At 44.8% G+C, this 15,796-nt stretch overlaps 1 protein-coding gene across 1 annotated transcript in view; it reads left to right on the forward strand.

Moving 5' to 3' along the window:
* Positions 1-3,804: 3,804 nt before the first annotated feature.
* FBXO16 (F-box protein 16) overlaps positions 3,805-15,796 on the forward strand; it is a 32,398-nt gene continuing 20,406 nt past the window's right edge. Inside the window, exons 1-2 of the mRNA XM_075708226.1 lie at positions 3,805-3,900; positions 9,292-9,327. Coding sequence (XP_075564341.1) covers positions 3,805-3,900; positions 9,292-9,327 — 132 coding nt within the window. The remainder of the gene's footprint in view (positions 3,901-9,291; positions 9,328-15,796) is intronic.

Consider the following 15,796-nt stretch of genomic DNA (forward strand, 5'->3'; position numbering starts at 1 on the left):
GTAAGATAGCTGCTTTGAAACAGCTGGAGATCTCTGACCAACTTGGTGTGAAGTTAATCAAACACAACCAGCTTGAAAACACTGTATATACTGACAAAACTTGGTCTTTCCCCAGGCTTTTCCCCCAAATCTCTTTTGCACTGGTATTTACTATGCCTGCCACCTGCTCCTACACTGCCTTTTTATTTTTCCTAGGAGAAGGATAATAGATAATTTTTTTGGCGTCATGTGTCAATAGCTTTTCCTCTTTGGGTAGTGAACCAACATTTTCCTTACCTATATTTAAAGCTTGATTTCTTGTTAACCTCATCTCACGTCTCTTGCTGGTTGAATGTTTTCAGATCAGCTGAGCTTGATGAATTTCATCCCAGGATCTGTGAAGAACAAGCTGGAGCAATCTCTGGAATGTTATTTCGGGCAGCCAGTCTAAAGATAACGACTATTGCAGAAAAGTGGGGCCCTGGCTAAACAGCTTGACAATTGCTGGTCTGCACAGTACTGGTGTACACAGTACAGCTGCTTTTTAAAGCATACTGAGCAAGCTGCTGCAGCCATCTCAGCATCATGTCATTGATTAACTCTGATCAGAGTTACTCCAGGCTCTTGAAGAAGCCAGATTAGCTGTTACTCCTGCCAGGGACAGGGAGTTCAGGGTGAAAAGCGGCTGAGGGAGCTGGGGGTGTTCAGCCTGGAGAAGAGGAGGCTGAGGGGAGACCTGATCGCTCTGCAGCTCCTGACAGGAGGGGGCGGGGGGGGGGGGGGTTGGTCTCTTCTCGCAAGTAACAAGCGATAGGATGAGAGGAAATGGCCTCAAGTTGTGTCAGGGGAGGTTTAGATTGGATATTAGGAAAAAATTCTTTACTGAAAGAGTGTTCAAGCACTGGAACAGGCTGCCCAGAGAGGTGGGGGAGTCCCCATCCCTGGAAGTGTTCAAAAAACAGGCAGAGGTGGCACTTGGGGACATGGTTTGGTGGGCATGGGGGTGTTGGGTTGATGGTTGGACTGATGATCTTAGAGGGCCTTTCCAACCTTAGTGATTCCTAGTTTTACTTTAATGAAAAAATAATCCAGCCACCAAGCCAGGAAACATGAAATTAATTATTCCTCTCCCCTTAATTGGTTTAGTGGTGGACTTGGCAGTGTTAGGTTAATGGTTGGAGTTGATCATCTTAAAGGTCTTTTCCAACCTAAACGATTCTATGATTCTAAGAGAAGAAGCGCAGGTTTTCCTTTTGGGAACAGGCAGCTAAACTGTAGTTGGTAAACCAAGTCTTTTCTTAGAAGGCCTATAAAGAACTTGCAGTCCAATGTTTAGGCTAGCTGCATGTTAGAGGAAAGGTGCTTCTAGATTTTCTAATGCTGCTGGCTCCTCTGATGCATCCCATGAAATTCAAGGCCACCTAATAAGTAAGCGCGCTGAGTCCCAGCATGTACAGCGTGCCTTTGAGGAACCCCAGGAAAGCACGGGCTCTAAAGTGACACTGCACAGCCCTGACTTCACCAAAGAATTCATCCTGTAAACACACACTGCTGAGGTTGGACTTGGGGTTGCCTCCCTCTCCTCATCGTCATTTTGAGCATAGCTGGGGAGTTGAGGAGCAGAGCGGATGGTGGTTGTGTGACTGTGCTAGCAAAGGGGTAGCGAGGGAGGGATGGCAGGCTGGCACATCGTGTACAAAGTTAAAATGTTTGGCTACACTCACCTTTTTGCCTGATGGTACCTGCCTTTGCAGCCCTGTTTTACATATCGTACTCAAAAATCAAGTGCAATTCAGGCAGTTTTATTGCACGTGCAGCTGGGAATATGACTTCTGCCAGGTATGTTCTGAGCCACATTTTTGGCACAGAAGGTGCACAAGAGGCTCCAGAGGCACGACTGTCTCTTTGGGCTATGAGCTGCTAACGCGCCGGATCGGTACGTTCACAGCTGCTCCAGCACCAAGAAAGCGTGTCTGTGGAGGGAAACTGGGATATGAATCCAGGGTTGGGAGTGTGCTGCAGTCACAACTGATGTTTTTGTGACTAATGTAGAAGGTTGTCCCTGAAAAACAGGACATGGTTGCCTGAACCTGTTTTTTTGGTGGTGGAGCTGTTTCTCTAGCTTGTAATGTTGTATTTCTGTGCATTGAAAAGGACAGGGGCCTTGCAGAAAAACAAAACAAAACAAAACCAACGCAGTAAGTGATCCCATCGTAATGCGTATCCTAAATGCACCTACTCAGTTGCACAAGAAGCCTCTAACATTGGCCAACTACGGAATGTGAGGCTTTGAAACCTTAGTAAGTCTTTTAGCTTTCAGTGGCTTGTCTGTGGGAAGTTAAAATTGCAGTGTGCAGACAATAATTATTTAAGCATCTCTAGCAAAAAAAAAGAAAAGAGAGAAAGAACTCAGACTCTTGTAATGAACTTATTTCCTAACCACAGTCCATATTACATCACCAGATGCAGAGCAAAAGATATAACAGATATTTCATTTTTTTCTTTGTATTTCTTTGATTCCATAATAACTTAGGAAAGAAAGGGAGGAAAAACTAATCAAAAAGGTGATGTGCCCAGACAGATCCTGCAGTGGGTTTTGAAGATTAATCTTCCATTGATATAGACAGGAATTTTGTCTGGGTAAGGAATGGGGGACTGGGCTTTCATGAAGATGTGTCTTGTGAGCCGCAGAGCTGTATCAGCTAGAAAGGTCCTTTTGCTGGGTGGGTTTTGAGGTGCTTGGGTTCAGGGTAGGCTGACAACACAATATTGGAGTTATTTAGTGGATTTGCCTTTTCTTTTGTTCCAAAAGTCCTATTATTCTCCTTGCCACTGTGAAGCTTTAAAGCGTTCTGAAGTGTTTACGGAAAAATTGCTTAATAACTATATGCAGAGAACTGAGATATTTTTTAATGTGGTAAAGAAATGGCTTGGTTTTCAGGCTGCTGCAGCTTAAGCTTCCAGTCTGGAAATTGGATGCCTGAGGTTAGCAATGACATTATCCCGCTGATTCCAGCTGCAGGATAGAAGATGAAGGGAAAAAAGGCTTTTCCTATGTTTGGGCAAGAATTTAGGAAGAAATTACTTTGTCTGAACAAAGTCCAGTTATTTGGTGTCACAAAAGGGAAGGGAAAATTTTGTTAAGTGTCCAATTTACTTCACGTGGAAATTTTTATTTAAAAGAGCAACACAGTCAGTCCAAACTGACAAAACCAATCTGCCTGAACACAGGAGCCTGAGAGATTTCAGTCAATTCTGAACCACTCTGGATTTCATTCTTTCAGTTACGTCTTACAGAAACCAGTTGGCCCTTTGAGACTTGGCATTATAAGCCCATCAAAATCAGTAAAAACTTAGCTACTGTCACTTAAGTAGATCCATAAGTTATCTCCAATTTTCAGTGCCAACAACTGGAAAGAGAAATTTCATGTACTTTCTAGCTCGTTTCAAATACCCTGTTGTGATCATTCATGCAGCAAAAATCAAAGGCATATTCAATAACAATTGTGATGGGGAAGACCTGCTTAATTATTAATTATTTATATGACATTAGTGCACAGAGCTTCCATCAGGAAATCTGGCCTTCACTGTCACTGTTACTGTGGGTACTTAAAATAAAAGGCCTTACTCTAAACTGACTTTCAAATAATTTTCCTTGTATCATTGCTATGCTATGAAATCATTGGATTCCTTCTTAAAATTACTTGCTTTTCACTAACATACCGTAGTGGAGTAGCACAGAGATAATGTTGGTCTTTCTTCTGTTCAATTGTTATAGACATTGGTGCTGACAAGACATCAGAGGACCCGCCATCTCTTGTATCTATGGCATTTGCACCTCATAGAAACATGGATGGCCCCAAGCTGCAGACCAAGATGAGCACATGGACTCCACTGAACCATCAACTCATGAATGACAAGGCAAGTTCTGTGCAAATGGGTGATATTCATAGAACCACAGAATTATTGGCATTGGAAGGGACTTCTGGAGATCATCGAGTCCAATCCCTCAAGGCAAAGTCAGCTAGAGCATTTGTTCAGGATCTGGTCCAGTCGGTTTTGTATATTCTCAAATCCCAAGACAAATTCTCAGGTTCACTTCACAAATTCTCAAGTCCTAGAAAAATTTAACTTGTGTTTTTGCCTGTGTAGGTCATGAGTAATGGAATAAGAACTTAAAGGTTTTGTTTACTATTAGAAGTATGTATATATCAAACACATACAGTCTTTATGATGTATACATATATATAAAAACAGTATGTTATGTAAAATTGAAAGTTCTAATGTACGTTGTTTAAAGCATACAGTATTTAGTTCAAGTACTGTTATTTTGCCAAATTTGTTGTTTTTAAACAAAAACAAAGTGTATTCAGTTGTTAGTGAAAGTTGCCAAATTATTCTTTTTTTTGCTGCAGAAGGCTTTAGTTTAACTCCAGAGCAAACTGAGTGTCAGTGTAGGTTGCTGAGTGGCCAATGTGCTCCATCTGGTGAATCGAGTTAAGTCCAGTTGGCGGCCGGTCACGAGTGGTGTTCCCCAGGGCTCTGTTTTAGGGCCAGCCTTGTTTAATATCTTTATCAATCATCTGGATGAGGGGATTGAGTACGCCCTCAGTAAGTTTGCAGATGACACCAAACTGGGTGGGAGTGTCGATCTGCTGGAGGGTAGGATGGCCCTGCAGAGGGACCTGGCCAGGCTGGACCCATGGGCCGAGGCCAACTGTGTGAGGTTCAACAAGGCCAAGTGCCGGGTCCTGCACTTGGGTCACAACAACCCCATGCAGCGCTGCAGGCTTGGGGAAGAGTGGCTGGAAAGCTGCCTGGCCGAAAAGGACCAGGGGATGTTGGTCAACAGCGGCTGAACATGAGCCAGCAGTGTGCCCAGGTGGCCAAGAAGGCCAACAGCATCCTGGCTTGTGTCAGGAATAGTGTGGCCAGCAGGAGCAGGGAGGTGATTGTTCCCCTGTACTCGGCGCTGGTGAGGCCGCACCTGGAATGCTGTGTCCAGTTTTGGGCCCCTCACTCCAAGAAGGACATTGGGGTGCTGGGGCGTGTCCAGGGAAGGGCAACGGAGCTGGGGAAGGGTCTGGAGCACAGGGCTGGTGGGGAGCGGCTGAGGGAGCTGGGGGTGTTCAGCCTGGAGAAGAGGAGGCTGAGGGGAGACCTGATCGCTCTCTACAACTACCTGAAAGGAGGTTGTAGTGAGGTGGGTGTTGGGCTCTTCTCCCACGTAGTTAGCGATAGGACGAGAGGAAATGTCCTCAAGCTGCGTCAGGGGAGTTTTAGACTGGATATTGGGAGAAATTTCTTCACGGAAAGGGTGGTCAAGCATTGGAACAGGCTGCCCAGAGAGGTGGTGGAGTCCCCATCCCTGGAAGCGTTCAAAAAACGGGCAGAGGTGGCACTTGGGGACATGGTTTAGTCTAGTCTACCCTTGATTGGTTTAGTGTGGACTTGGTAGTGTAGGTTAATGGTTGGACTGGATGATCTTAAAGGTCTTTTCCAACCTAAACGATTCTATGATTCTATGATCTCAGCTTGTAGGAGAGACCTTGGTACCCATGCTCTGACTTCCCTGCTAAGCCTGGCAGTGAGGAGGCTAGCTTGATATTTTGGAAACTGCTGTGATGCACTCAATTTATAAATAACAAGATGCATTTCCTAACCTCCCACTCCGCATAATATATCTGGGATCTGCTAATGTAACTGAGGGGTTTTTGGCTCGTATATCACCAGGAGCATATTCCTCCCTCAGAATTCAGTTTAAATTTCTGTTGATGATTCATAGAATTTAATCCAGAGAAGGCCATTACATCACATAGTCTGGCTTCCTGGATTTCTTGGGCCCTCTTGTTTCTCACAGTTCTCCCAGTCTTGAGCTCCGTAACTAGAATTTGGCTAAAATATATCGTCCACAAAGGTATCCAGACTTCCTTTGGGATAAGGACCTTCATTCTTTACGAAAGGAAAATTCCATCACTTCCCTAATAATTTTCTCACGATTAATCCCCTATATACCATGGAAAGATGAAACCTTGTCTCCTGTCTGAATACCACTAGCATTAGTTTCCATCATTTAATTCTTCCCCTGCTAGCTCATTAAACTCTTCTGTAACCAGTATTTTTTCCTTGTGGAAGGACTTATACACTGCTTCAAGCCAACGCTTGAACTTTTTTTGATAAACTGAACAGATTGAGCTCTTTGAAGTCCTTTCAATCTGGCATATTCTCCAGCCTTTGAATCATTTTAATGTCTCTTTCCTACACCCTTTAAAACGTATTTTTACAGATGCACATCACTGTGCAATAAAGTATGATCTAACTAGAAATAAGGTTGTGGGTAAAACCAGCCTTTCCCACCTTCTTACTCCTCTGCTCCTTAGGCATTGGAGCTCATATTGGATTGTTTTACACTCCAACGCTTAATGATGTTCCAGGTAGAAAAGACATACCATAAGCTCCCAGACCTGTGCTCAGTGATGAAATTCATGATAAAAAGTGTTTGCTTGTTTCTGATCCAGGTTTTAAAGCATTGACCTACCTGAAACTCCTTTTCGTATATCACTATACTGCTCTGCAATGTTAGCAGAAAAAAAAATTAGTTGCAACAAAAATATTGCTGACAGCTGAAATCAGGAGATAATCCAATTGATATATATAGGGAGCTAGTGGTTGAAAAGGCACAATTTTCATACAATCATGCATAGAAAATGCATCTCTGTGCATTTCTGCACTCTTGAGTTAAGAGAAAGCATGAAGAGAGAAAAGGATTTACAGATAGAAGGTATGTGAAAAGCAGTGAGAAGATGAAAGCATAGAGAGAAGAGGCGCGTAAGAAATGCACTTGTTAGTAGAATAGGCAATGAGGGGCAGGAGTGGTGGGAATTCAGAGCTGATCCAAGGCAGAAGCATTTAAGCTCTGTCTAAACCACTGTTAGGAGCAGACCCAAGAACAGTTAGTAGCATAAATTTGCTACCTGTCTAATTTGGGGTAATCCTGGGGATACTCCATTAGTAGTTCCTGTAGATTTCCCTGGATTTTCAAACATGCTCAAGAGTACACTTGTCTGCGTTGTTGGTAAGACCCAGCCCTCTCCTGCCTATTGTACATCCCGAGTCCTGCTGCCTCCATCTATGGTTTATAGCAGCTTATAGCAGCTGCTAGAACAGAAAAGACTATCCAGGGTGTTACTACTGGGACATAGGCAGTCGTGATTGTTTTAAAGCCAGGATCACCATCAGGGGATGGTGACCTTGGGACACACCAAGGTCAAGAAGCCAGAATTAGGAAACCTCAAATTATGCAGCATTCATGGTCAGAAAACCAGAGGTGGAGTCTTAGATATGCCAAGGCTGTGCTACAGTTAAGGATGAAGTAAAGGTAGGAGACGGGGCAGCCTGCTCACCCGCAGCAAAACCGGACAGACTTCAGCATCAGTCCTGCTGAGTGCAGGGCTGCGCTGCCTTTAAGGAAGGACTGGAAGTCAGGAGATGATTTGCCTTCTGCTGGGCAGTAATTCCGGTGTGGGGTGGAAGAGCCCCCAGTGGCATTTGCAGCAAAGGGTGGAGGGATTTGCCAGACAGCCTTGAACTTGAGCTTATTTAAAACCACCTGAAGACATGGATGTGAGATGGCAGATCTCAGGAGCAACCTAGGCCTCAGGCTGCGTCCAAGGCCAGCCAGCTTAGGCACACTATAGGTATAACTCCAAGGCCTTGGAGGATAGGACAGTAAACACGGGCTTGATTAAGGCGGCGGATGATTATACCAATTTTGGGCCATTCTGTTGCTAATTAATGCTTCCAAGTGCCTGGAGTAGGCAGAACCTTCTGACAGAGTTGGCTCAGATGCATCTCCAAGAATGCTGAAAGCAAATATGTGACTTACTTTGATCAAAGACCATTAACATTGCTTTCAGTTATATAAACAGCTCCCTGCTTCACTTGAATTATCCAACCCAAAACTTAGATCTTTGACTATTCATCACTTGCTTGTGGCAAATCCTTTACCAAGTTCAGCTTGTTAGGTTTGGGGTTTTTTTACTTTGCCAAGTGTCCCACATGCAAATAAAGCAAATAATAACTGTCAACATACAAATAAAAGAAAAGTCATTTTCCACCCCTCGCAAGAGACACTCCTGCTGAGAGAGACAGAGCTGACGCTGTCAACTGCTGTACCAGACATCAGCACTGATAATGTCTGTCTCCGCAGGAACCTTCTTTGCAGGCTGTCATAGCAATAACATGTTTGGAGTTTATAATGATCAAGCATGTTTTCCTAGTTGTGGTTAATAGCTGGTTTTATGTGCAGTTATAAGCTGGGCTTTTTCCTCTTTGATCTGCCTTCCGGAAAAATCATCTACAGCATTTCCTCACTTCCCAGGTCACAATCCTGAGTAGAGAAGGCAGTTTTGTGGTAGTGGGAAGCCACGTGCTAGTGCTTTCAGGTCTAGCTCCCTATGGATAAAGGTCAACATCATAAATCCTCCACTGTAGTTTGATACTGATCATCCTTCTTGTTAGTTGTCACTGTAAAGCAGCCAGGGAGCAAAGCCTGGGCTCAGTATCTTACTCCTAACAGTCTTGCTGCATTAAGATTGAAGCCATCACCAGGGCTGTGTGATAGCTACCCACGTTGTATCCATTCTAGGAGATTTCAGGCACCCAATGGCTCCAGCTCAGGAGAACTGAAATTTCTAAAATTAAGAGGTGGGAAGCCCAGCTTCTGGTTTCAGCAAAGCACATGAGACACCACACATCACTGTACGCCCAAGAGAGTAGAGCGCTATGTTGGCACATCATGTGTGCAGCAGCTGCAAAGAAGGGAGCCGGAGATGAGAGGTAGCACATTGCAGTCAGTCTGCAGAGACGTCCTTCACAGTCGTGCACACATAGCCCTTGAACTTTAGGGAGTCTTCTTCAATGAAAGGAACCTTCCACAGGAACCAGCCAGACTCTTGGTGGCATTCAGTGAAAAGACAAGAGGCGATAGCCACAAATTGAAATACAGGAAATTCCATTTAAGCATAAGAAAAAATGTTCTTACTGCGAGGGTGGTCACACAGTGTAACAAGTTGCCACAGAGGTTGTGGAGTCTCCATCCAAGAAGATGTTCAAAACCCATCTGAACGTGGCTCTGAGCAACCTGCTTTAGTTGACCCTAGCAGGAAGTTTGGACTAAAGGATCTCCACAGGTTTCTTCCATTCAGTGATTCTGTTTATATTTTCTAGATTGTTTTTCAAGCTGTATTTTTCTTAGGACTTACTGAATCCCCTTTAAATATTCAGCAGTATTTGTGTGTGTGTGTTTTATAGGTATTTGAAGAAAGAAGAGCCCTGCTTGGAAAATGGGTAAACTTTTCTCTTTAAATATGTATTTAAATACAGCTAGATTTCTGAACTGATCAAGGGATTACTATAATGAGAATGTAAAACCTATCCTGTTTTGAAAAAGGGGTTCATTTTCCTGATGTGAAAGTGAGCTGTAACTGCTCTACTTTTGAGGAAGGTAAAGGGATAAATTCCCTCAGCACCCACATTCTGTAAGTTCTGAACTTGGGAAATCATATTCCATCATCAAAATGATCTGAAATGGGATAAGAAACCCAGGGCAAAGTCTGTGAAGTCTTCAAAGAAGATACTGGATGTTTAGGTATTGCTATTGCCTGCTAGCAGGTCTTTGAAACCTGTAATAAATGAAACCTGTTATCTACCAAGTGCACACATATGGCTCCTAATGCTGTAAGCATTGAGCACCTCACAGTTTCTTACTGTCATTATTTTCACAGCTCCAACATGAGACAGGAAAGTGCTGTCACCCTGTTTTGCAGATGAAAAAATGAGGCACAGAAAGACATGAGATAGGATTTGTCCGCCCCAGCCACAACTGACTGCAAGTTAGGCATTTGGGATGGGGTTTCTCTGGCCGGGTGTGTATGTCTGAAACATAGTATTTAAGCTTGGCCGGTCTGGTCATCACAGGCTCCTTGTAGAGTCAACAGAGAGAAAGCGGTACTTCCAGAGGGTAATTCGTCTCACTTAATGTAGGATGAAAGATCAGCCCTCTAGAGATGCCAATTTCTTTCCGTAGCCTATGAAGGGAGTCATAGCTGGCTGCTTGAAAGGAATACAACTCTAATTGTAGGAAGCTGATGGCAGAGCATGCAATGGCACAAGATATGCCCTAGTCCTAAGCTCAGCCCTTAAATATCACACTGTGCTTTCTCTTTTATATGGCAAAATCCATTTACAGGCCGTTATGGGAAAGCAGCCATAATCTGCTCAGTCTCCTATGCAAACAGGCATACAGACTTAGGGACTTTATTGCAATAAATGAGTGAATTCAGCTGAATGTATTAATGTGGCTCGGTAGTAAGTGTATGGTTGAGCCCTGTACACGTCTTTATGAATGGAACCAAAGAACCAGTTACGTGGTCTCATTCGAAACACAAGCTAAATAGAAATATAGAAATGATGCTCCTTATCAGCACTCTGATAAAGAGTATTTGCACAGTAACTTTATTTGAACTATGATGCTTATTCTTTATGCCTAATAGGCCACTCATGGAAATTTTTTTGCATATGAACTGGTCCTTACGGACAAGTATTTTGATTCTAAGCTCATAAGGATTATTCATCTTTATAGGAAATACGCTTTCCATAACTTGTTGACATGCATGCATTTTGATAATAAGGAATTTCATGGACACCGAGAAAACAAAATAATTGAATGATTATTGTTCAAAAAACACCTTTTAGCATGATAGTCAGTAACTGACAGACCTAAAACCTGTCTCTTGAAAATTTCTGGATATTTTAAAATGCCCATGGGATATACCAGCAGAAGGGCAAAAGTGTTTTCATTCGAACCCCCACTGAAAGAGCAAAAATCTGGAAACAACCTTCCTCCAAACACACATACGAGTGCTGAATCATCTTCTGAAAGGTTAAATTTCTGACCCTTCATATGACACTAGATCAGCAGCTCTCATCACGCTCCTTCAGAGCTAATTCTCCTTGTGCTTCTGTCATCCATCATACCAATGAAAAGGGTGCAGAAAGCACAAAAGCTGCTCTTAACTCTCTTCAAAGCCTGTGGCATTATAATATCTGGTATGCAAAGCCTAGAGCACTCTGAGTTTGAGAGAAGCCATGTCAAGAAATCACAGGGCTCTGGGCAGGCGTTTTTACATTGATTCACATGACCTTCTCAAAGTGCTCTCAGGAAGTATGGACTAGATGACACTGCTGAAGGGTGGTTTGTGTGGCTGGGAACCCATATTCAATGTAGTTGTAAATGCTTTATTATGAAACTGGAAGGCTGAAGTCTGTCCTAAGTCCAGAACTGTTAAGCGTTTTCAGTAATATCTGGATGATGGACTGGAAAGTACGTACTCATCTGCAGATGATACCAGGCTTGGAGGGATTTCATGAACGTTGGAGATTAGAAATCAGAATGAAATGATCTTCAGTTTGACAAGGACAAGTGAAAAGTGCTGCATGTAAGAATGGCATTTACAAAAACTGCAGATCTGAGAAAACCCAAGTATGCAGCAGTTCTGCATAAAAAAATGCTGGGAATTATGGTGGATCACAAATTGAATATAAGCTAACAGCCTCTTGTAATTGTAATAAAGGGATATATCCCAAAGGGCTGTCTGAAAGGCAGAGCCATTCCCAGTTCTTGTCCCTGCATTTTGAGAAAGCTGAGGACCAACTGGAGATACTTCTGAGAACAAGTCATATATGAGAACATTCCCAGGTCCAGAAAATACAAAACCAGTCCCTTTACTGTAGGGAAGATGGAGAAAAGACAGAATAACGTCTTTCCAATGACACACAAAAGATGTCTGAAAAGAGGAAGGCAATGCTCTGATCTCTGTGTTCACATCGGCTAGGACAAGAAATCATGGGCTTGAATTGCAATGATGGAGACAGAATTTAGACACTAGCAAAGTCCAGTGCTCCAGCTAATTCACTGCTGGAATAGCTTGCCTAGGGGTTAGGGGTGGAATCGCCATCTCTGGAGTCTTTTGAGAGCAGCTTAGACAAACGCTTGTCAGGAATGGTTTAGGTAGAGCAGGTCCTGCTTTGCGGCAGGAGATGAACTAGCTCAGTGTTTCTCAACCTTTGCACTCCGAAGGACCATCCAACCTTCTGGGAAAGCAGAATAGGTTGCCTTGTGCAGCATTGCCACGGCGCTTTTCCTTTACAGCCAAATAAAGATTAGATTGAACTTTGGATGCTCATTGTTTATTTTATTCTTCTGATTTTATTTGCATGCCTGCAGGGACTATGTACCTGCATTTTCATTTAGTTATATTCTTCCAGTTGTACCACAGAACATCTTTGATGTCTCCCCGGCTGTTGTGCTCCATAAAACACAGGTTGAGAAACAATGAACTAGCTGACCTGAAGGGATTTCATTTCTCTGTTTCTGTGCTGCTGGGCAGCCCCAAAGGGCATGGGACTGGCTGTGCCATCACCTGCAGTACCCAAGACGTGCGATGGGATCCTCTACAATTTTTTGGCTGTCTCAGGTTGCGCTCAGCTCCGCAAAGTATTATTGCTGCACGGAGTGGAAGCAGTGGTGGTGTGTAGTGGCAGCAGACTGCCTGTCTCACATGGCTGTTCCCATGCATGAATATTTCCAGGCTTTGATGCTGCTGGAGACATTTGCGATGTATTTCTTTCACACCAACTCCTTTACCCAAATGCTATCCAGATACACACAAAAGAGAAATTGTGCGGCTGTCTTGCAGTTGAAACCCTTTTGATGGTTAAACTGTAAAAGGGTTAACATCTCTCCGTTAATTTTTCTGTTTTATTCTAGTTGCTTTTATTCTGTATTGCACCCCGGGCAGATGCCTTGACGTGCTGCCTCTCAGCTTCCCTTTCCGCTGTGTTCTGCAAGCCAAAAATTCCTCCCATTAATTTAAAAAACATAAAAGCATTTTGCTCTACCTTAATGCTCAGTGCTATCGTGCTGACACCCAGGTTAATAAGTTGACAATGAAGCTGAGGTTGAACTTGCAGATTAAGACACCTAAGCTTCAGTGTCTCCAGGTGATCTGAGCGTCTCAGCTTCCGTTATAGCCAAATGAGATGTAGACAAGTCAGGGGAGCCCAGGCAGTGACTCAGCTCACCCTGTGGGCTACATCTTCTGCTAGTAATTTATAGGGCACATCTGAGCAGTCCCAGGTACTGGAACTTGCTCATCCACACTATGAAATTGTTAGCACGCTCCCCGGCATGATTTTGGCCTAGGCCAGTAGCACTGTTCCAGACGTTATTCAGACACAATTTGGACATTAGCCTGGGCCAGGAACCATGCCAAATACACATTTTGGATCCAGCCACCTTGTTTTGAAGGGTAAGAGGATGATAGTGTGGACATATGCATTATCTACGTCTCGATCTCATTATCTACCTCTCATGTACAGGCTTGGGGAAGAGTGGCTGGAAAGCTGCCTGGCCGAAAAGGACCTGGGGGTGTTGGTCGACAGCGGCTGAACATGAGCCAGCAGTGTGCCCAGGTGGCCAAGGAGGCCAACAGCATCCTGGCTTGTGTCAGGAATAGTGTGGCCAGCAGGAGCAGGGCAGGGATTGTCCCCCTGTGCTCGGCACTGGTGAGGCCGCACCTGGAATGCCGTGCCCAGTTTTGGGCCCCTCACTCCAAGAAGGACATTGAGGTGCTGGGGCGTGTCCAGGGAAGGGCAGTGGAGCTGGGGAAGGGTCTGGAGCACAGGGCTGGTGGGGAGCGGCTGAGGGAGCTGGGGGTGTTCAGCCTGGAGAAGAGGAGGCTGAGGGGAGACCTGATCGCTCTGCAGCTCCTGGCAGGAGGGGGCAGGGAGGGGGAGGTCGGGCTCTTCTCCCAATGAACAAGCGATAGGATGAGAGGAAATGGGCTCAAGCTGCATCAGGGGAGTTTTAGACTGGATATTAGGAGGAATTTCTTCACGGAAAGAGTGGTCAAGCATTGGAACAGGCTGCCCAGAGAGGTGGGGGAGTCCCCATCCCTGGAAGTGTTCAAAAAACAGGCAGAGGTGGCACTTGGGGACATGGTTTGGTGGGCATGGGGGTGTTGGGTTAACGGTTGGACTGATGATCTTAGAGGTCCCTTCCAATCTTAATGATTCCTAGTTTTTACTTTCATTAAAAAAAAATCCAGCCACCAAGTCAGGAAACATGAAATTATTCCTCTCCCCTGAATTGGTTTAGTGGTGGGCTTGATAGTCTTAGGCTAATTGTTGGAGTGGATGATCTTAAAGGTCTTTTCCAACCTAAATGATTCCATGATTCTATGATTCTCTGACTCTATATCACAGCAGATACGACACAGGACTTGCAGATAACCGTCACCCTTGGAGTGGCAGCTCTAGGCTTTGCACGATACCCCACAACACAGGACACTGGTGTTTGGGCAGCTGAACCCCCTCCCTACGCACCGCAGACCCCCACCCATAGCCACCTCTGTACCCAGGAGCTGACCCCATGCTAGGTGCCAAGGTGCAGGAGCAATGGCTTCTGCTCAGGTGTGCTTCTTGTCACCAGGCTGCCGGCTGGCCTTCCTCAGCAGTCTTCTGGAGTCTCCTCTTGCAAAATTTCAGGTTTAATTGTTTAAGTACAGTGGTGAAAGCCAAAAGGAACTGATCCTAGGGGCTAGTTGCTAATTGCTGACAAGGAGCAGCTTGGCAGCAGAGATGTGCAGGATTTTGTGGGGTGGACTAGTGTATCTTATGGGTACCAGGTGCCTGTCTGCTTCATCCCTCCTCTTCTCACCCAGCTCCCGGGTCTCCAACAAATCCCTTCATTGGGACCGGGAGAAGATGGCTGAGGAGGGAGGGGAAAATTACTTCTTTCTAGGTGAATCATCTCCATCTACTTGCAAGCCATTCTGCAAAGGAGCCTCGTTGACTAGCGATTTGGTCCTACATTTGCAGGGCACAGGGATGCCTGCGTGTGATTGTAACCCTGTGAACTCGTGTCGATATGCTGGTTTGGAGATGAGGATTATGTCCCGTTTCAGTGGCTAGTTCAAGTCAGTAAAACAACCTCTCTCTTACAGCAGAGAGGGGCCTCTGGGTTAAGCGGCAGAGCCCCTGTGCTTTGGCGCTGAGGTCCTGGGCTCTCCCCTTAGTGTCAGGCTGCGTTATTTGTGTGTGTGCACTCATGGATTAATTGTAAACTGATCGCAGAAGCGGGGACTGAGCGCTCTGCATTGCCAGCATAGCCTTATGTCATACAGTCCCTGGGGAGACATTGTTCACCAGGGCTCCGGGAAAGGCACAGAAAAGGGAAAAAAATGTTCCTAGCTTCGGATAGAGAAGGTGCAGCACCTTGAAAAGGGGAATCCGGTCCAACTGGTTGGGTTGCTGTAATCAGATGCAAGGGGAGGAACTGTGGAGAAAGGCAGCCAAATGTAGGATGGGGACATGCTTGTTAATACTGGAAAAGAGACAAATTATGCCTACTTAACCACTTGGCTGCTGCTGAATGCAGTGGAGAAGCAGCCCTGTGTTCCCATGCTCCTGACTGTTGTGGTGCTAATTTAAATGGAGTTTCCCTTGCAGAGTAAGGACAGGCTGCGTGATGCTGGAAGGAATTGCTTTATTGCCAAACCTGTGGCAGAATGGGAAGAGTTAAACAGGAGCGAATATTCTGTCTTCTCTAAAGAGGAGCTAGATTTGCTTTGATTAGTGCACTTAATCTCTTGGTGTGGAAGAGAGTAAGCCAGTTACCCCCTTGTCTCTGGAACTTAGATGGGAGAAATTTATCTTTGCAAATGGGCGATTGCGGGTTGTTTTAATGAGAAGAGGA

Source organism: Pelecanus crispus, chromosome 3 (genome assembly GCF_030463565.1).
Source record: "Pelecanus crispus isolate bPelCri1 chromosome 3, bPelCri1.pri, whole genome shotgun sequence".
Taxonomy (NCBI): domain Eukaryota; kingdom Metazoa; phylum Chordata; class Aves; order Pelecaniformes; family Pelecanidae; genus Pelecanus; species Pelecanus crispus.